General features: G+C 45.6%; 1 protein-coding gene across 2 annotated transcripts in view; it reads left to right on the top strand.

The window, feature by feature from the left end:
- WDR48 (WD repeat domain 48) overlaps positions 1 to 20,927 on the top strand; it is a 589,407-nt gene that overhangs the window by 407,979 nt on the left and 160,501 nt on the right. For both annotated transcript variants that reach the window (XM_085632038.1, XM_085632039.1), the window contains exon 16: positions 11,989 to 12,076. In XM_085632038.1, coding sequence (XP_085488164.1) covers positions 11,989 to 12,076 — 88 coding nt within the window. The remainder of the gene's footprint in view (positions 1 to 11,988; positions 12,077 to 20,927) is intronic.

A 20,927-nucleotide genomic window follows, 5' to 3' on the forward strand; every position in this document is an offset into this window, starting at 1 on the left:
AAATGCAACTTCCAGGACCGAAAGAACCATTTGTCGTGTAGGTAAAACACTAGAAAAGTAAGGGGCTAGGCAGGAAAAAATGTACCACCTACATGTATGTACCGTGGCACAGGTATTTGTAGAGTGCAGACGCACACCCAGGTGCAATACTTGAAAGTGACAGCTATTTAGGGATGGGGTTTGAGAGTGGGTGGAGTCCTTGTGGATGTCTGATGGGGTGCCCCTAAAGACATGGTTCTTCACCTACTTCCTAAATCATGCCTGCCCTATTCCTGCAGGAGGAATATAGCAGGCATGATTTGCAGAGAAAAGTTGGCAATTCAATCCTTTTCACCCTTCCCTCATCTTTCCATGAGGAGTGTTCGCCTATTCTGTAATTGTGTCAGCATGGACAGGGGACTAGAGGAGGGCTCAGATAGGCAGAGCACCAAGTATTCAGAAAACATATAACCAGGTACTAACAGCAACTGTACCCATAGGATATTAGCTATTGGAAGCCGCAGATAGGGATGAGGGAGTAGCGAATGCCCAGCGTGTGTACAACTGTGTGCCTTGGAGCAGGGCTTTAAGTGGGCCGGGTCTCACCGGTGCTGAGCACCAGCAGTTTTTTTTAAAGGGGGGCTCGCAACCGGTCTCTATCTGGCTCTGTTTTGTGCCCTGGCATAGACGGTACGTTTTTTCCCCAAACTGCAGTGACAGCAGGCACATCAATGTACACGTGCTCACACTGCTCACTTCTCACTGTTGGAGAGAAGTTACGCTTGACGTCATGCCAGGTGAGCGTTGTAGGGGGAAGGGAAATCCATTAAAGAGTCATTTTCTATCTGGATTTCCCCTCTCTTTTTGAAACTGAGCAGCAGCAACATTATGGTGGTGTCACCAGGGCTTTAAGTGGAAGCTTTTTCAATATTATATACAAGCCATCGTTGCTACTTATTTATCTTAGGGAACTAACAACCATTGACATAGCCAATAGTCCTGACTTGTTGTAGGTATGATGTTACTTGTTGTATCATATATCTGGATGCAGTGACAACAAGCATTGGCATAGCCAATAGGTCTCGCCTTTGGGACCTTATAAGAATTTAATTATGCAGCAAAACATCCTTGGTGCAACATCAGCTGTTGCATGGCTAAACACTTATAATGTCTCAAAGGCGAGACCTATTGGCTATGTCAATGCTCGTTTTGTATATGGTTTGATCCCCTCCTCGAGGCCACTGTGTATTTGTGTTCTTTTTCCAAAGTATTTGTGTGTATCGTGTTTATATCGACGGATAGGAGATATTGCCATGTGTTAGTGATTGTCATGTGTTAGTGATTGTTTATAACTATGCTGTGTGGTTCTTTTTCACTTAACCTGCACCATAAGATCAAGTACTGGTAATTCAATCTGCTTTAAACTCCTTCTGGACTATGCCTGAAGGCTGCCCTCCACAGGTACCACTTGGAGAGCTTTCTAAGGTTGTCTAAGACCAGTAAAATCACCATAAGGGTTGTCTGGATTAGTGCAGGGTGCTATACTTGCATAAGTGTGCACCATATATTCAGCCAGTCACCTACAATCCTATGGGACCCACTGACATTCCCTGCCTCAGCAGCAGCTTGCTGTCTGAGCTGTTCAAGAGAGGGGCAGGATGTCTGCCCCAAACTCAAATCTGCCCTGGAAGGGCCTCTTGTCCCCAAAGAATCTGCCTGGTCAGGCCCATGTTCCTCTGGAGCAGTTCCTTCACAGGAACTGGGATCATCTCCCTAAGGAGATCTACTCGTACTGGGAGTTTCCTGCTCCTTCTCTTAGGAGCTAGCTGGTCCATTCTTTCAGGATCCATGACTCCCTCAGTGCTTAGCTGTTTGGCCCGAGATCTAGTGACGGCAAATGCACTGGCAGAATTTCCCATCATCTCTGCATGCTCAGACCAGGCTGAAGTTTCTAAATCATTTCCCAACAGACAATATACAGGTGGGTCTGGAGAAACCACAACTCTTTTAGGGCCTGTTACCCGTCCCCAACTGAGATTCACAACTGCCAAGGAGTGATCAGTCCTGACATTGCTAGAGTTGGTCTCTTGGTACAATTGACCAAGTATGATCTGTTCAGGGGACATAAGTTTCTCTGTCACCATTGTGACACTGCCCCTGTGTCCCTGTAAGCCATAGCTTCTTTTCCATTAATCAAAGGCTGTTGCCTGCGATTGCCCAAGCTAGTAGTACTTAGAAGTAATCTGTCTGTGACAGTGGTATGGATCTTGCCAAAGTGGGTGTTCTGACTAGGCCAGCACCCACTTAAGAACCCATGGTTAACTCTACTAATCCCTTAGGATCTGTACTACTTGTACTGGTGCTAGGGGGAGCTGTTGCCTTAGGGGCAGTGGTAGTAGCTTCCTTGGTGCTGGCCTTAGGACAATTGGCATCCCTTGGCCTATGGCCTTGCTTCTTACACAGCACCAAGGTTTCTTTTTAGAGTTGTTGGAGTTTTGGGACTCCTTTTTATCTTTACCCCTCTCCCCATCCTTCTCTGGTGCCTTAAAAGAATCTTGCTTCTTCTGCTCCCCTCCACCACCATGATTTTTCTGCTTAACCCTCGTGCGGACCCATTTGCCTGCCTTCTTTCCTAATTCTTCGGGAAATGTTAGATAGGAGTCCACCGGATACTGGAGCAGTTGTTGATTTTTGACAATTAAGTATGTGCTCCCTCATCAACAAATTGTCCAATCTCTAATAGTCCTGTACCTTGCTTCCATGAAGCCAGCCTTCCACTGAGCCTTAATAGCATTGCCTAATAAATCAACCCAGTCTTGAGTGTGTTCCTTCTGTGTGTCCCTAAACATAACTCTGTGCTGTTGAGTTGTTAAACCAAACCCATCTATGAATGCACTCTTCAAGACTTAGTAATTATCAGCATCTTCTTCTCTAAGTGTGAGGAGCTTGTCTCTGCCTTTGTTAGCAAAGGAGTGCCACAGGATAGCTGCCCACTGCCCTTGAGGGACCTTCTGTAATTTACAGGCCCTGTCTAAAGCAGTGATCCATTTATGGACATCATCCTCCTCCTGGTAAGGAGGGACTATCCTGCTAAGGTTCCTAGTGTCAAAGGAGGGTTCCCTGTTCTATGTACACCAGTGCTGCCACCATGAGACTAGTCCCAAATTCTTTCTAGCTCTCTGGACTTCCAGGGTCTCTTTATTAAGAACCAAATGTTCTTCCTTGAGCTTGAGTTTGATCAGGTGGTGCTCCCTTTACACTAGCTAAAGATGGAGGTCCCTATGAAATTAACAGAAGCATTGGAATTGGCAGAGGAGGACCTAGACCTACCCTGCATTCTCTGCACCCTCCCAGGAGAAACAAGGTGGACCTACCTCTAGGGACACCCTCTGTGCTATCATTACTATTCCCTGGGGAATCAGAACTTGCCAGAGTGGAGTTATCAGATTCCTCCTGGTCATGCTCAGAATTGAGGTCACTAGGGGCAACCCCTGTGAGAAAGTGCCCTCCTTTTGCATGGTCACCCCCACTTTTTGCCAAACTGTTTATGTACTTTGACTGATTGTGCCCTGGGTTCCTGCCAACCTGGTACCCAGGGCCTATGTTCTTTCGCTAAAACTGCATTAATACAAAACCCATTTGGCACTCTTTGGCCACATGTAAGACCCTTGTAACTGGTACCATAGGTATCAAGGCCACTGTGGCCAGGAAAGGCCTCTAAGAGCTGCAGCACTTATTGTACAACCCTTAGAGTGCATGTACCTTTACACACACACCTACCTACCCTAGTGAATACTAAACTTCCAAAGACTGCAGAAAGGGTTCTGCTAGGCTCTTAACAACCAAACTGACCATTCAGTAGAACTTACTTGTTTACAACAATATTTTTATATGTGAGGATTTTTCATTTAATCCACATCTAGATTAGCTGGTAAAACCGTGCAGGCTTAAATCCCAACGGCTGCACAGCAATGTAGGAGGCTGGCTTAGTATATAGTTAAGTAAAGCACCCTGCAGCAATCCAGACAACCCTTGTGGTGATTTTAGTGGTCTTAGACAACCATAGCAAGCTCTGAGTGGTATCTGTGGTGAGCAGCCTTCAGGCTTAGTCCAGAAGGAGTGTTTGGCAGCTTGTTTTACCAGAACGAATCATATAGTGTAGATAAAACGAAAAAGAACCACACAATGTAGTTAAAAAATAGTTATATTTATTATACACTCTTACTAACACATTGCTATGTCTCCTTCACAGCGATATGAACACAGCACACACAATAGTTCTGAAGGAAACAGGTGAGTAAGCACAAATAAACAGTGGTCTGCAGGCGGAGATCAATCCATATACTAAAGAAGTGGAATGTGAACTGCGACCAAAGTCGAGACTTGACCCAGAAGACTCAGAGCTGGGGAACCAAGGAACCACCCGAGGTAAGTACCCAGCAACCCCCACGAAGGCTGTGTGCAGATTGGAAACACAACCGCGTACTCAATACACGTCAATAGGGAAGTTGTGGTTTCAGTTTTGAAGAAGGACCCTTCACATTGGACCCTGAAGAAACCCCGTAAAAGATGGAAGGTTGGAGAGTCACCTCACCCGTGGATACCCCACAAACCAGGATACCTACACCAGGAAAGCCTGGTGCATATGTGCAAATTGTGTCAAACCACCGTAGACAACAGTGGAGGACTTCAGTGAAGATGCCGCTGGTGAAGAAGGTGAAAACGTCCGGTGGAATCTAAGAATGGATTCTTGAAGAGAAGTACTTGCAAGCAGAGGAGACAGTCTATGCCACTCGGGAATGACCAGGAGACTTGGAAGACCAGTGACCACCGATGGCGGAAGATGCAGGAGAATTGATGGTGACATTGTCTCTGCAGCTGTGAGGATCAGGCGACTCTGTGGAAGACCAGGAGCCATTCACGAACTGTCCCACGTTGTAAGTCGAGAACCAGGGGGTCGGTGTCGGGCAGAAGCACCAACAAGCCCTGACCGCAGCAAGAGACCTGGAAAACAAAGAAGGTGCAGTGTCGGGACCAGCTAGGTCCAGTTGACTCGCCAAATCAAGGAGTCAGAGAAGGCCCCAAGCAAGCAGGAGAGCCCACTGAGGCCAAAAAAAAACCCTCAAGAGGACCCATAGGCCGAAGGCACAGGAGTCTCAAGAGCACCTCCAGCAGCTCACCAAGGATGCAGGCCCACGGTGCAGAGGATGCGGTGAGGACGAAGATCTTGGTTGCAAGAGATGCTGGAGGCTGGAGCTTCTTGCAGCCCGAAGATCTCTGGAGGACAGTCAACAAACCTTGGCAACTTCAAATCAATGTGGTGCACAGGGGTCTGTTCTAGCGGTTCCGAGGAGGATACTCAAACTTGCTGAGAAGACAATGCAGACCTCGAGGAAGTTGCAGAACCACCATCTGTGTTACTGAGCCTTTCGGAGTCCGTGGGACCTCGGGGGCAGCAGACCAGTCCGCTTTGTTGCGGTGCCTGCAGATGCAGAGGAGTAACTCCTTCACTCCAAGAGAGATTACTTCGGGTGTTTTTAATGCCCACAGGCCTGGAGATGAATTTGGATGAAGCACAGGCATAGACGATGCAGAAGACTAGCAGGACGATGAGACCAGAAGCAGCAGGAGTCTTCCTTGATACAGTTTCGGTTCTAGGCGAAGTCCAAGGTACCCAGATGGTAGAAGTGGAAGTGGTTTCCGATCTGAATCTTGTCCCACAACGAATCTGAAGAGCCACCCACAGGTAATCCCTTAAGTATCCTAGGGAAAGGGCTGGAACGCTTCAGGGAATGCTCCCAGAGGAGGGGCTGGACAGAGGGGAGGAAACTCCCATGTCCTTTGTTAAGCTTCGCGCCAGGGTGGGAGCCAACGGCTCCCTGAACTGGTTCCAACTGGAGTATGCAAGGAGGGCACCAAATGTGCCCTTCAAAGCAGTCTGGCGGTGCTAGCAAGCGCCCCAACCCCATCCCATTCCATCCCAATACACAAAGTCCTGTCTGGCAGGTGGTCAGAACTCAATGTGACAGAAAACCTATTGTTCTACCTTTCCCTACTCGAGCTCAACGCAGCAGCAGGGTTGCAGAATTGTCTGTGGCCGGCAGCAGCACTAGCGTGCTTTACCCTGAAAGGTTAGTACTGGGAATACAGGAGGGCTCCCTAGGGGAGCCCCTCAGTACATGGGATCCTAAATCCAACACTGGAATATGTGTTGGGGTAGGATTTCAACATGTTTGATACCAAACATGAGCGGTTTCGGTGCAGCCAATATATCGTTGGACATCTCGTAATTGATGTCCACTATTTGTATAAAATGGCTGACCGCACTATAAGGCCTGGAGAATAGACTCCTGGGTCTGTAGGGGGTGTCCTGCTCATGCAAAGCACCCTCACACTTATAATCTATCAGCCTGCCTTCAGGATTGAAAGGTATGTCTTCTGGGTGACTTATGGTTTTTAAGTGCAGTGATCTCGGATATAAGGAAACTTATATCTGTTGTGAGTGGTGCTAGCACCAGCTTACACAGGCTGCAATGGCAGGCCTTTAGGCACTGCTTGAGTGGTCACTCATGGGTGTTATAATACATGCTGCAGCCCGTGGGAGACCCCTGGTATACCAATGCCCTGGGTACCTTAGTACTATATACTAGGGGCTTATTAAGTGTACAGTACAGTAGCCAATTGGGGAGGTACCAAAGTACTTACCATAGTCAAATTTACGGAGAGAGCACAGTGACTGTGGTCCTGATTAGCAGGATACCAGACAGACTAGTCAGAAAACAGAATGACACCAGCAAAAAGTGGGGATAACCATGAAAGTAGATGCTACTTTCCTACACCGGGTCTTGCTGTGTATATATAGCGTTTTCTTGGCCACTATGGGTTTTTTGCATCTCCGTGTAAAGTCTAGTAGTCTGTTCTGCATGGAATTGAGCACCTCCCTTGGAAACAGAAGGGGCAGGGTTTGAGTGATGTACAGCATCTTAGGTAGGAGGTTCATTTTTAGGGCATTCGTGGGCCATTGCATATACTTTTGTATATACTTATGTGTATATGTACTTTGTGGGCTCTGGAGATCACCCCTAGTACTTGTCTGCTACCGCTTAGGGACTTGTTTTCTGTTCAACTGCCTCTATTTAACTGTCATGATAGTAAACGACCAGCAGAGGTCAGTAAAATATCAGAATTGCTTTCAGCTGAGGGTCTTTCTTTTTAAAAAATTTTCTAGCAGCTGTCTATATTTAACTTTCTTGATAGAAAACGACCAGCAGAGGTCAGTAAAATACCAGAATCACTTTAGCATTCTCTGGATTCCAGTCCATAGAAATTGTCTTCCACGAGCACCCGTAGAAAATAATTTTTTTTTTCAAATCCTATATTTTTTGTGATCTGACCACCGGAGGCCCTGATTTTATTTTAAAAACAGAGCTTTGGACTATACCATTTCCCACTGAAAGGCAATATTTTTCTCCATGTGTTCCCATACCTGGCGTGTCGAGCAGTTTGGTGCTTACGTTCCCTCCTTGTTAGAGAACAGTAGATGTTTCAGCACCCAGGTTAATACATATAAGGTCCCGAAGGCGAGACCGATTGCATTGCAAATGCTTGTTATAAAAGTTATTCGTCCAAACCAGAAAATCTCAAGTTTGCCTCAACGGTATAAGTCCTTGTGTAATGTATTTAGTAGCGGTGGTATGGTCACATTGTACTAACGGGCTCACAGAGGGGAGTTAAATATGCCTAAATAGTCCTGGGAGTATGTTTCAATTAGAAGATTGTGCTCTGTTGAAGAGACCCTCCAGGTAGGTGGAAGGGTGGGGACTCACAATGCAGTTGATTTCTCATATTTAATTTTAAAGCAGAGACTCTTAAATTTCTTGAATGAGCGTGCAGGGAGTGACTCCCATGGTTCACTCAGGAAACCTAATGTATACTATGCAAAGAGACTAGTTTATAAGTCATGCTATCAACCTCGATAACCGGATCCTTGGGTTAGACTCGATTTTGTTGGTCAGGGTCTCAAGTGCCAGTACTAAAACGCTGGGGGAGAGAAGGCAACACTGTCTGGTACCCCTTCGTAGTGGTATTGATTAGCCAGTGCAGTGTGAATGCACAACCTGGTTGTGGGATGAACATGTATAGCTCTGATCCGTTATTTTTTTCCGGGACCAAGGGGGTCTGGTCTTAGACTTTGAAAGTGTATTGCCAATCCAGTCCATTGAAAGCCTTTCTCAGCATATAATGAGAGCAGCAAGAATTGGATTAGTTTGATTTTCAGGAGCCTGAAAAAGGTTGAGACACAAACATTTGTATACCTGGCCTGTTTCCCTAGAATGTACCCAGATTAGGTTAGCTGTATTAGATGCAGTCAAACATTTTCCAGTCGATTCCAGAGAATTTTTGTAAAGATTTTTTAATCAATATTTAGTAAAGCTCTAGGCCTGTAGGAAGTGTATATTGATTTGTGAATCAGAACAGTCTGAGTCCATCATTCATTTCTGAGTCGGGAGAATAATTAAATAGGCATGAGGAGAGGATTTGGCCTTTCATCCCCATCCCCCCCCACCCTAACCCATCCCATCACATGGAGTATAAACTCCCCACCTGTGACAATCTTGTTGCGTCCCAATCGGGCCATGAACAAGGTGTCCTGCTCTGCATTTTCCCAGAAAAAATTGAGGGCCTCCTTGATGGGAGTCTGAAATTAGCAGATCACTAAAAGCTAGCTCGTTCAGCCAACAGTGTTTGATTGAGGGGGTCAGGTGAAGACTCCCCGCATATCGGACCAAGCCAAGATTGGGGCATGATCGGACAAAATCTGGGTTTCTATACTGCTCTCTAGGAATTGTGGGATCACGCGTCTCGGAGTAAAAACCTATCTATTCTTGTGAAAATCTTATGAACATTAAAGTAAAAGGTGTATTCTCTTTCCATCCCATGTAATTCACTCCAGATCCCAATGAGACCCATGTCTCTAATGCCCTCCTCTAGATGTCTAGTTAGTTAGGGACTATCTTTCCTTTTGCAAGATCTATTAAGAGTTGGGTTCAATAAATCAATCAGAGGTTTATATAGCGTGCTACTCACCTGTGAGGGTCTCAAGGTGCTGGGGGGGAGGGGAGCAGGTCCGGGTCAGTCGAAAAGCCAGGTCTTGAGGTCCTTCCTGAACGTGTGAAGCGTTTGGGAGCATCTGATGTTGACCGGGAGCTCCTGATGTTGACCGGGAGCTCGTTCCAGGTCTTGGCTGCGATGTAGAAGAAAGCTCTCCCGCCGGTTCGGTTTCTGCTGGTGCGGGGGACCTTTGCCAGGGCGAGGTCGGCGGAGCGGAGGTTCCTCTTGGGTACGTGGAAACATGCTCGGTCGTTGAGGTATTTGGGGCCGATGTTGAGGGATTTGTAGGCGTGGGTGAGGAGTTTGAAGGTGACCCTCTTCTCGTTGGGGAGCCAGTGGAGGCTTCGCAGGTGTAGGGTCATATGCTTGTGGCGTGGAGTCCCTAAGACGAGCCTGGCAGCGGCGTTCTGGATGGTTTGGAGTTTGCATAGAAGAGTTTTGTTGATTCTGGCGTAGAGGGCGTTGCTGTAGTCTATTCTGCTGGTTATGAGTTCATAGGTGACAGTCTTTCTGCAGTCGGGGGGGGATCCAGTTGAAGGTCTTACGGAGGATGCGGAGGCAGTTGAAACTGGTGGACATGACGGCCGGTCATGGAGAGGGAGGAGTCGAGGATTATGCCGTGGTTCAGGGCGTTGTCTGTCGGGGTGGGTGGGCTCCCGAGGGCGGGGGGCCACCAGGTGTTGTCCCATGCTGAGGTGCAGGATTCGAGGATGAGGACCTGTGCCTTCTCAGAGTTGAGCTTTAGGCAGCTATCTTTCATCCAGGCTGCTACATTTCTCATTCCTTCCTGGAAGCAGTCTGGTATCTTCTGCGTTCTTGGTGAGGGAGAGGATGAGCTGGGTGTCATCGGCGTAGGATACGATGCTGAGCCCGTGCTGTCTGATGATGGCAGCGATGGGGGCCATGTAGATTTTGAAGAGCGTCGGGCTAAGTGATCCTTGGGGTACTCCGCATATGATGTCAGTGGGGTCGGAGTCTGATCCTCTGGGTTCTGCCGGAGAGGAAGGATTGGATCCAGTCGAGGGCAGGTCCCTGTATTCCTGAGTTGTGGAGTCTGGCGGCTAGCGTGCGATGTGAGACGGTGTCGAAGGCTGCGGAGAGGTCTTGGAGGAGGAGGGCTGCGGTGTGTCCCTGGTCTAGCAGCATGCGGATGTAGTCTGTGGCGGAGAGGAGGGCGGTCTTGGTGCTGTGCTTGCTGCAGAAGCCAGACTGGGATGCATCTAGGATGGAGTTCTCTTCGATGAAGGTGGTAAGCTGGGCGTTCACGAGTCTTTTGGGGCCGCCGTTTTTCACTGAAGACACGCCTCCTAAGCGGAAGTGAGCCATGCCCTCAATCCCGCTCATTGCAGCAATCTTGGATCTCGGTCACGCTGGCTCACTGATCCTAGCCGATCCAGGTTATATCCTGTAACTCTGGTCTGTATAAGCCTATGGAATCGATCACTCCCAGGAGGTTCTAACTCGAGGATTCATGCTTTCATCATTGCAATTTGGCCTGATAGCAGCTGCTTTCTATGTTCTGCTGGGTGTGGTGCACTGAGCTCAGAATGGGAACATATTGAGTCCCCATCATGGCTAAGTCCCCCACATGTTCAATTAAAAAAAACGTTTTTACATAGCAGGTGCCATGCCCTATGGGTCTCTAGGGCTTAGCTTAGGGGTGACTTACATGAATAAAAAAAAGGTTTAGACCTAGCAAAAGCATGGGCGGCTCCTCTGCTGTGGCGGAGGAGCTTCGCCCCACTGCTTTTAAGCAGTGAGAAACATAAAATGACAATAACCTAGTTATTGTCCTTTTAGGTTTCCTATCCTGCTGCTTTGCGATGGGTGGGCAGAACTGCTCTGCTCTCCGGGCAGGGGAGGAGTGGTTTGCCTACTCCAAAGTCCACAACGACTGTTTGGTCGGCCCTCTCGGGCCGCCCAAACCAGTCATGTGCACTTCCCTGTTCTTCATGCAGGCTGCATTACAGCCTGGATGGAGAACATGCCCACCCCCTCAGCCCATGGCTAAGCGCCGTGTGACGGCACTCAAACCAATCACAATGCTGCAATTGCAGCATTATGATTGGCTTAGGGGAGGGAGCCTGGCTTCCTGGTCCTGTCGGAGGCAGGAGAGCAGGAGCGGGAAAGACGCGGGACCCGGCCTCGAGGTATGTTTTAAAAAACTTTATTTGATTCATTCTGATCACAACCCTCCCCCACCTGCGAGCCATACCAGTCGCAAGCAGGCAAAAGGTTTATTTTGCTAGATCGAAATGGCTGCATTGGCAGGCCTGAGATGTTTTACAGTGTTACTTTAGTGGACTTACAGTGAGTGCTTTTGCCCACTTGTAGCATTTATTATACAGGCCTTGGGTACATGTAGTACCATTTTCTAGGAACTTATTAGTCAATTAAATGTGCCAATTATGTGTATGCTAACTTTATACTCTTTGAGGGAGCGATCTCAAGAACTTTACCACTTGTTTGCCACGGTAAAGTGCACAGAGTGCTAATGACAGCAAAAAGAGTGCAGCAAATAATAGGGGACCGAAGGCAAAAACTCTTGGGCAAAACTATGCCAAGGATGTCAGATCTAACACTATTTTTTGAGCACACCATGATTCACAATATCAGAAGTTGCATGTTGAGTAGTTTGAGCCAAGTCATACTACCTCTCTGCATAGCACGCAATGCAAAATAGCCCATCGCTGTGCTGCACCGTAGTCTTTCTGTAAATTGTAGTGTTTTTGGTCTCATTGAATACATTTGTTTTCTTGGTGACTGCTGATACCTGCCATACTTGACAAACACTGTTGTAAGCGCGATTGATTAAAAAATGACAAATTATCAATTAGGGTGCGTTTATAATTTATATTTTTTATGTGGTTGCTGACAAGCTATCTTCTCTCTTTCTAGACTGTTATGCCGGGATTCTGGGGGTGAAACTGAATCTATGCTTCTCAACGAAACAGTGCCACAATGGGTGATAGATATCACTGTGGATGTACGTATTTTAATTTTCTTGACGGATTGTATGTTGATAAAATGTGCTTCCTCTTGAAATTTACTTGTAGGATCGTGCTGGCCGTCTGCTTTTCATTATTTCTCCAGATATAGCAGCAATTCAGATCAGTCATGGTCAAACCAGGCTTTCATCATGTCAGGTTTATATACACAAAGTTGCATTAATTGGCTAATAGTAATCCAGATTATTTACAGCATCGAGAAATGGCTCAGTTGCAATATAAACGCTATATGAAAAAAAGTTGGTATACTTATTCTAGAGCTGCAATATCTTTTTGCGCTTCAGTTCAACTATACGCTTTAAAGCTTCTCTCCCGGAGAAAATGTGCTTCTCGTTTGTATTGAAGGACCCTTTCCTCGAGGGACGGGATTATGTTGTGCACCTTTTCTTCTCTAGGCAGAAGGTTCATGTGAAATAAATCGATTACTGCAGTTCCTCTGATAAACAATGTATGCTTCCTTAACATGTTGCACAATTGAAGCTCAATTGGATCCTAAACCAGCCATGGCAAATTGATAATCTGTAGCTCCATGTAGCAGAGAATTAGCAAACCTGACCCTCGTAAGGTATTTTGTCACAGGTGAGGGGTTAGTGAGGAAGAACGACAGCATTTCAACAGTCTGTGGCGTCAGAAAAGCATAAACATGCCTTTTGGTCCCCTGCAAATGTCTGTGAACGCCCCTGCCTAGGGTAAGCTCCCTGATTTTTTTGTTGTTGATGTTTTTTCCTCATTCTGTCGTAAATCTGAATCTTTTCTGAACAGAATGCAGAGACTGCAAGTTGATCAGCTCCCCGCAATCTTTTTACAAAATAAACACAAAATTCCCTTCTTAAAGTGTTATCCAACATAAAATATAGTTTACGGTTTCCCTCTCGGAAATGGCTTCCCACCTTAGCACAAATATGTTTGCCTTGACAAGCTACTACTTTGTCTTGCTTACAAAAATGTTCGCAGATATTTTCATCTACACATTGTTCTGTGTGTGTACTAATAAAAAAGAAAAGGCATTTGCGGCAGGATTTCCCAATGCTAAGGAGATTTGCCTTGAAAACCATGGTGATTTAATGAACAAAGGCATGTTTATTCCCAAAACGTGGCGAGAAGCCGAAAAAGAGAGGAAGGATATATACAAACTAATGCGTAACTAAGACTACAGATTCAGTTTAATTTAACCTACCTGCTTCCAAAGCAAACCCTTTACTGATTTGTGATGGGTATACTTTTGAATAGTTTATATCCTTAAACATCACATAGCACTTGAATCTCACTGCCAGAGCAGTTTCTAAGAAGTATGCACCAGTGCTATGAAGTATTCAAATGGTCATCTTGTCCCATCTTTCACTTATTCATCTCTCACCTAGATTTATTCAGATTATGCAAAGTCCTTGACTTAGTCACAGATATGCAAGCTTTTAATAGCTGATTGAATTTCGTGCCCAAGAAATGTCTTAACTTTTAATAGCTTGCTTGCATATTCCAATTGATTTTTCTTTTTCTGATTGTGTGCCCCCATTCTACAAGTTTCTCAAGAAAAAGTGGTACTCCTAGTGGTTGATTTGTGGCCATGGTACCACTCATCCTTGTATTTGTAATTTTGCCTCTTACATGCGGTATTTAACCTGTGTGAGAAAACTGCTTTGTATCATGGATGTAACATCATGCTAATGTATACTCTCCATTCAAGCTCCCTAATGTGTATCGTCCTGTCCTGTTCTGTTCAGTAAACTCTGCAGCAAACTGTCATGCTAAGCCGTATTAGTAATCCTGTAGAATTTCAAACTCTAGTGTCACTTCAACAAAAACAAAATGCCAACTACGTTCTAGTCTGACTGAGAACGTCTTGTGAGGACCATTAAGTCTTTCTGTTCTTAAAATTTCATAGATCCTATGATTGAAAATGCACTGACGGTGCAAAGTTGACATTGTAATTGCTGTTGCACTGCAGAATCCTTTTTGAGAGACTGATCTCAGCAGACAAGCAACGTTTAATCAATTATAAATAATCCTGCACGCGGTGGACTTGTAGCACTTCTCCACATGATTGCTAGTTTTTCAATATTTGCACCTATGTTAAAGATGCTTGCCAAAGAACTGTAGATGGGTGTAAAATATGATTTTTACAGTATATATGCACATTTGTATAACTTGTATTGCTAGGGTTCGTCACTTCCTAAGAACTTCCCATTCTAATGGATATTTCTTCCTACAGATTCCTCACCTCTTGAATACCCAGACACACGAGGGATGCGGAAACTTCGCAATAGCTTTCCTGTGCCAGGTGTTTGGCTCCAGCTCGGTGTCAGTTGCAGCACAGAGGTGACATCACTGGAGACTTATAGCATCATTCCGGCGTCCTGATGTAATTTCCTTTATATCTGCACTCCTTGACACAGATCCATGTTGCTCTCTGTGAATCAACAAAAAAATATGTTTGCAGTGCTTAGGAGTATTCCATCCACAACTAAAATATGAGGCTTTAAGCCCTACCCCTCCTGCCATGGACAGATGTCCATATCAGACCCCCACCAGGTCTGTCTATAGTTCTTTGGGCTGAAGCACTACAAGTCATTTGACAAGTGCAGCCTCGTGTACACCAACACATTGAGCAGGAGGCAAAACTTTCTTTGGTGCATGTAGTGAGTTACATGCTCTGTGCCAATCACTGTCTGAGTCCAAGTCACACTCTTCTCCTTCCTCAAAATCTTCACAAAAAGAAGAGTCAACACAACGTCCCATCTCAAAATACTGCTCCTGCTGGTGAGGTAGGTCTCCTTGACTTTTGCACCCCATTGAAGTCTTTAACAAATCAGACCTGGGTTGTATCATCTGGCAGAAGAGCCCATGCTGACACTAGCTACACTTCCAGGCCCGGTTCCTGCTCTGGACCCATTTGCTGCTCTAATGCCTGCATCCTTCTTAGCTTACTAGGAACATCTGTTGCAGATATCATAGCGCAGTTTAGGAATGCTGGAATTGAACCATTTAGACTTCCGATTGGAGTACCTGTTGAGGATTTCCGTGGCGTCAACTGGCCTCAAAACCATGCTACAAGGTGCCCTCTGGTGTTGTCCAGAGCTTTCAGGACACCCAGTACTTTGCTTATAGCCCCGCTCTGCTGTTGGCCCATTTTCAGATGCCATCACCTACTTATGCCCACTGTCAAATCCCTTCCCCACAAAGTAAGACTCTTCTTATGTGTTGCAGAAGGGAAGCACACCAGCTAGCGGAAGGCACAGAGAATGCACCCACCCTTGCCTTGCACCAGGGAAAGAATATCTGGATGAAAGAGAGGATCAGGCTCTGATCCAATTAAAATTCGCCAAGTGATCCTGCATGTGGATAAGACCAGTGACGGAGTTAACTTGCTCCTTCTTGCAGTCTCATAAAAATGAACTCTTTGGCAATACAGAATGACAATGGGCTTGATATCTTGCCAGAGATGGATATTTGCAGCACAATTGAGGAAGGCAGCAAAGGTGCTAGGGTTGCCACATCCCACAGATGAGGCCAAGTCAAGTATCTTGACTAAGATACTTCCATCTGCTTCGGCAGCCTTCAAACCACTTGCCTCATTTAATGATGTTCTAATGGAGCCAATCAAAGTGACGTGGAACAATCTGACATCTGCCCCCTCAGTCAGCTAACTTGACTACCGTGGGTTATCTCCAGGAGATCCAGACTTAATCTCGATTCATCCTTCTCCAGGAGAGCTTGATAGTGCAAGCCTAGTCTTTCTAAAGCCTTTTCCATAGCATCACCGAACATAAAATCTTAGAAGTTGGAAGCCATAGGCAAAAAGGTGTTCTCAGCTGGGAGGCTGGTTCTGAGATTAATGAACACTGCAAGCCGCCTTGCCAGATCCACCCATGTACTGGGGGAGGGGGGGGCCGGCTTGGTGGTATCTGGGCTGCATGAAAACCTGAATGACAGTTTGCTGAGGAGATGGGGATGGTCAGGATGCCCTCAGGCCCCTTGAGCAGGCCTGGAAATTGTGTATTTGGTGGCGAGGGCCATGGGGTCCTCCATTGCCCAAAGAAATTGCTTGGCTGCATTTCACAGGCTTCTCACGTGACTTTCAAACCAGCCATTTGATGGCTGTTGACTATTCAGCAAGAAAGCATATTGAATCCTCAAACTATTTAGTGAGCCCCTAAAATTTGGTCCTGGAGGCTCCAGCAATTGATCTTCACAGGTAATGCAGGACGTTTTGAGGGTACTCCAAAGGACTTCGTTTTCACCAGTCTGTACAACCCATCCAAAAAACCTAGCCAGTTTTTTAGGCAGTACAAAGGTTGAGGCAAGCTCAAAGGCATATAGGCCCAGCAACCTTCCTAAAGCATCCCCGAACCAGCAGATAAACCACTATAGTTCACCTTTAAGAGAGCACACACAACCACTTTGGGGGTAGGGTATCGATCATTCTGCCGGCTTGGAATGCTATTATGACAAACCTGTGGATCCTACAGATTATAGAAAGCGGATATTCCCTTCCATCAGACCGCTCCCTGGATTCACCCATCTCAATCCCTTCATTCATACAACCACACACTGATCCTACAAATGTAGGTGGTGGCTGTTTTGCAAACCGGTGCAGTGGAATTGCACCGAGAGCAGGAGATTGGGCAAGGGTGCTAATCCCAATACTAAATGGTTCAAAAGAAGGAATGCAGTTTGTCAGATTCTGGAGCTCAGGATTTTGAACTTCTACCTCTTCAAGGAAAAGTTGAGAATGCTGCCCCTAGATCAAGTGCTTTTGTCACTGGAAGCAGACGACTTGCTGATGTCCTTCAACTTGCATGAAGCCTATTTCTACATAACAATTCTGCAGTCACTGGAAGTATCTGCAGTTCCTGGAAGGCTCCTACCACTACCAGTTTGCGGTCCTTCTGTTTGGACTAACATCAGCACCCAGGATTTCCTTAAAGGTCATGTAAGTGGTTGCAGCACATCTGTTCAAGTCGGGAAGCTTTGTGTTGCCATACCTGGATGATTGGCAGGTTAGGGCAGGATTGCGACTGCTGCTGGTGGACCACCTAAAATCCAAAGCAATCCCTGGTGTTCAACTTAGGCTTTTCCATCAACCTGCCCAAGTCGTACTTGGAGCTCTTGGGGGTAATAGAGGACACAACATCTCTGTGGAATTTCTCTCCTCACCAGAGTGTCTTGGACATTAAGGATAGTATTTTGATGTTTCGGAAGAGAATTCCCATTTCAGTCCTGATGGTTTTTCATCTTTTGGCTTCCTGCATCATATTGTCACACATGCGTGCTGGACATGAGGGCTGTCCAGTGGTGCCTCCCTGTGCAGCGTTCCCAACATGAGGGTGAGCTCAGCCATCCTGGTTGGTTGAAGAGATCCCAAAGTAATGGAAACCCTTTTGCTTTCCACTAGCAGTGGTGAATGGTTCCACCTTGAGGTGGAGTGCATATCTGGAGGTCAGAAGTTTCTGGTCTCTGCAAGAGCCGGGTTTGCACAGCAACTTGCTTGACAGCAATTAGTCTGGTTTTCCTGCCTTCCCTTCGCATTTGATCTGCCTGATCTTAATAGACAACATGTCCGGAATGTGGTATGTGAACAAGCAAGGAGGAAATGGGTCTTGTTTTATTCTGCCAGGAAACTGACGCTCTGGGCACAAGTGCAAGTAATATGGCTGGATAGCCAACTATTTGGCAGGCACTGATGTTTTAAAGAATGGGCATTTGCCAGGAATCCACCCTCTTAAGGTCCCTACTGCGTAGAGACTTATCATAAGCCTCCCTGAGTCTGGCATGCCCTACTGCCAGGCCTAGCAGATAACCTCAACAGGTTCATAATCCCGATTTCCAAATACTGTTTTTTTTTTATTTTTTAAAAGAGGATAGGAATGTGTGATCGGTGGAGGTCCATTACCAAAACTTAACATAAAAGATTGTTTTAGTTTTGTGAACTGTGGTCAATCTACACAAAATGATGAACAATGAATTACAATCTGTAATTTAAAAATAACATACAATTTATTTACTTATTTTGGTAATTGCAAAAACTGCATGATGAAGTTTTGCAGCACGAATGTCCTGGAGATGTTGAATTTACTGATTTTGGTAAATTCTGCATCCCAAGGTATTGGATTATTGAGGCTGCATCATCCTCTCAATCACGAGTAGCACCTCCATCTAGAGGTGGTACAACATCTTTCGCCCTGTGGGACATGCCTAAAGTGGATCTTTTCAACACACATGTGAATGCACAAAGCCCACAATTAATTGCCCTCCAGTTTCCATTGCAAGAATCCTTGTGGGATATGTTTTGAATGATGTGGTATTTTAACTTCACTATGCATTCCCCCATATCCTAACTTCCTCAAGAGTTGTGTCCAAGCTTAGCACAACTTCAAGTAATTCTGCTTGTCCTGGACTTTCCAGAAAGGCTGTAGTGTGCAGACCTTCTGCAACTCTCCCTGTTCCAGTCACTTCTGAGCAGATGTCCTGTCCCAGTCGGAGTGCTCTGTTCGCATCCACCATTTACCTGTTTCTACACAGACAAAATAGTTCTGAGAACTAAATAGACTTTCCTGCCTAAGGTGGTGACCTCATTCCATACATGGCAATCATTACACTTCTCACATTTTTCCTTTTGTTCCATCCGAAGAAAAAGTAGGCGAGGTTTCATAGGCGGGACCCGCATAGGGGAGCCAGCTACTTCATCGTTCAGATGACGGAGTTCAGATCAGATAGTCCGCTATTCTTTGGCTATGTGGGCAGTAAGAAGGGCAAGGTATCCCAGAGGGTGACTCTGTCTCCATGGATTATCCTCTATTAGGATCTTTCATTCCTTTGCTAAAAAGGAACTGCCAGAAGGAACTGGGCTCATTCCATAAGAGTGAAGTGGCAAATGCACTTGTTCCATGTTGCTGGATTTACTGGTTTGACCACTCTATCAGACCCACTGCTAGGGAGGCGGTACTGCAGTGGTATTTATTCAAGAGGTGAGAAGTATGCTGGTAGAAGTATCCTACAGAAGAGAAAATGTACCTTCTATGACAATCTTTCTGGTGTATACTGTTACCTTTAGATTCTGCACTATTCCCACCCCACTCTTAGTTCTGAAGGATGGTCCTAGACCTCTTAAAATTATTAAGGTTGCTGTTTACGGTATTGTAAGAAATTAGAAAGAGTATGCTCGGAGGCAATATTTACCTTCTCATTAGGACATTTACACGAGTGACCTAAAGAAATATCTTGCTGCCCTAAACATGGACAAGTCTCCTATTTTGAGAGTAAAATCAACACTGCCTCAAATAAACCTTGGAAAAGTTTCTAAGTTACAAAAGCTTTTCTACATCTGATCGTATAAGACCTCGACAACGCTGCACCTCTGGAGTTGTTGCAACACGGGTCAGAGAAGGTTATTATGGAGTGTAAGTCTAATGTTGGTCCATCTTCAATTTTTGCATTAGCAGTTAGTCATCAACACGGTTTTTAACCAGTTTTTCAATACGTCTGTTTATTGCCTTGGTTCCACCTATTTGGAATCAGGCTAAGATCATTCCATTTCTAAAAGTAATTCTAGGGCTGACTGCCCAGCTGTCCAACTTTATACCCATTTCTCTTTCCCGATGCTTGCAAGATGCTGGAGAAGCTGATCAACTTTCAGCTCTCAGACTATCTGGAGCTATTCAAATTGCTTCATACCTCCCAGTTGGGTTTCTGCCCCTGAAATAGCACCAAAACTGCACTGTTGGAGGTGTCCAATTACATCAAGTGGACATTAGCTTGGGGAAAGAAACGCTGCCTTGATCTAATTAAACCTTTCAGCAGTGTTGGCTACTGTCTCCCATCCCATCTCAAGGACTTTGGGTCCGAGAACCAGGATCTTGCATGGATTAAGTCCTCCTTCGCAAATGGAGGTCAACCTGTGTGTATGGCTCCATACTACTCTGCTTTCTGGCTCTCAACGTGAGATACCCACTGAGCCCCCACCCCTTTAATATCTGTAAGACTGCGCTGATCCCCTTGGTGAGTCCTTTGACTTTCAGATAGTCTCTTTTGCAGATGACTCACAATTGCTCCTCTCATTTGTGAATGATTCATCTAAATTTCAAGATTCTTTAAAGACCTGTTTATATCAGTAGGGAACTGGATGCATGCCAGTAACTTACAGTGTAACTCAGACAAGACCGAAATGCTATTGTTTGGAGCTTTCTATTACAGGTGGTGAGAGAATTGCCTGCCAGATACCTTGCTACATATGAGCCTCTCCGCCACTCCCCCGCAACAGCGGCACAGAATCTGTGAGTGAAATCTGAGCAGGATCTTTTTTTCAGCCCCAGGTGAAGGCTGCAGTGTTTTGTTTTGCGATGGTACGTGCTCTGAAAACATTTCCATCTGAACGAGTCTTCTAGCCGCAGATTCCTTACATTAGATGCATCTCTGAGGCTAATGTCCATAGAGCCAGATATTATGGTTTGAAAAAAATACTTTGACTAGTTTCACTATGACATGGCTGTCATGTCAGTTAGAGCATGGTCTTTGGGGATGTATGAACATGTGTGCGTATGAATAAGATGTGTGTGACTGGGAGCTTGTATCATATGTACTTGTGGCACAGGGCTTACCTTTCACCCTATGTGGCACCCTTGCATGTATAACACAAACATGCAACCATTTTTTTTTTTATGGAAAAAATTTAGAGTGCACATAACTGTTCAAAGAATGGAATATTTTTCTGCCCTTTAAATTTCTCCCATTTTGAAAAAAAAAGACTATTTTTCAGTTATACATATGGCACAGTGTCCACTGAGAGCAGGGGGCCTGCTGTTTGTAAATCCAACACTATGAAATGAGAGGAAA

The sequence above is a fragment of the Triturus cristatus genome, chromosome 10 (assembly GCF_964204655.1).
Source record: "Triturus cristatus chromosome 10, aTriCri1.1, whole genome shotgun sequence".
In the NCBI taxonomy this organism is placed as follows: domain Eukaryota; kingdom Metazoa; phylum Chordata; class Amphibia; order Caudata; family Salamandridae; genus Triturus; species Triturus cristatus.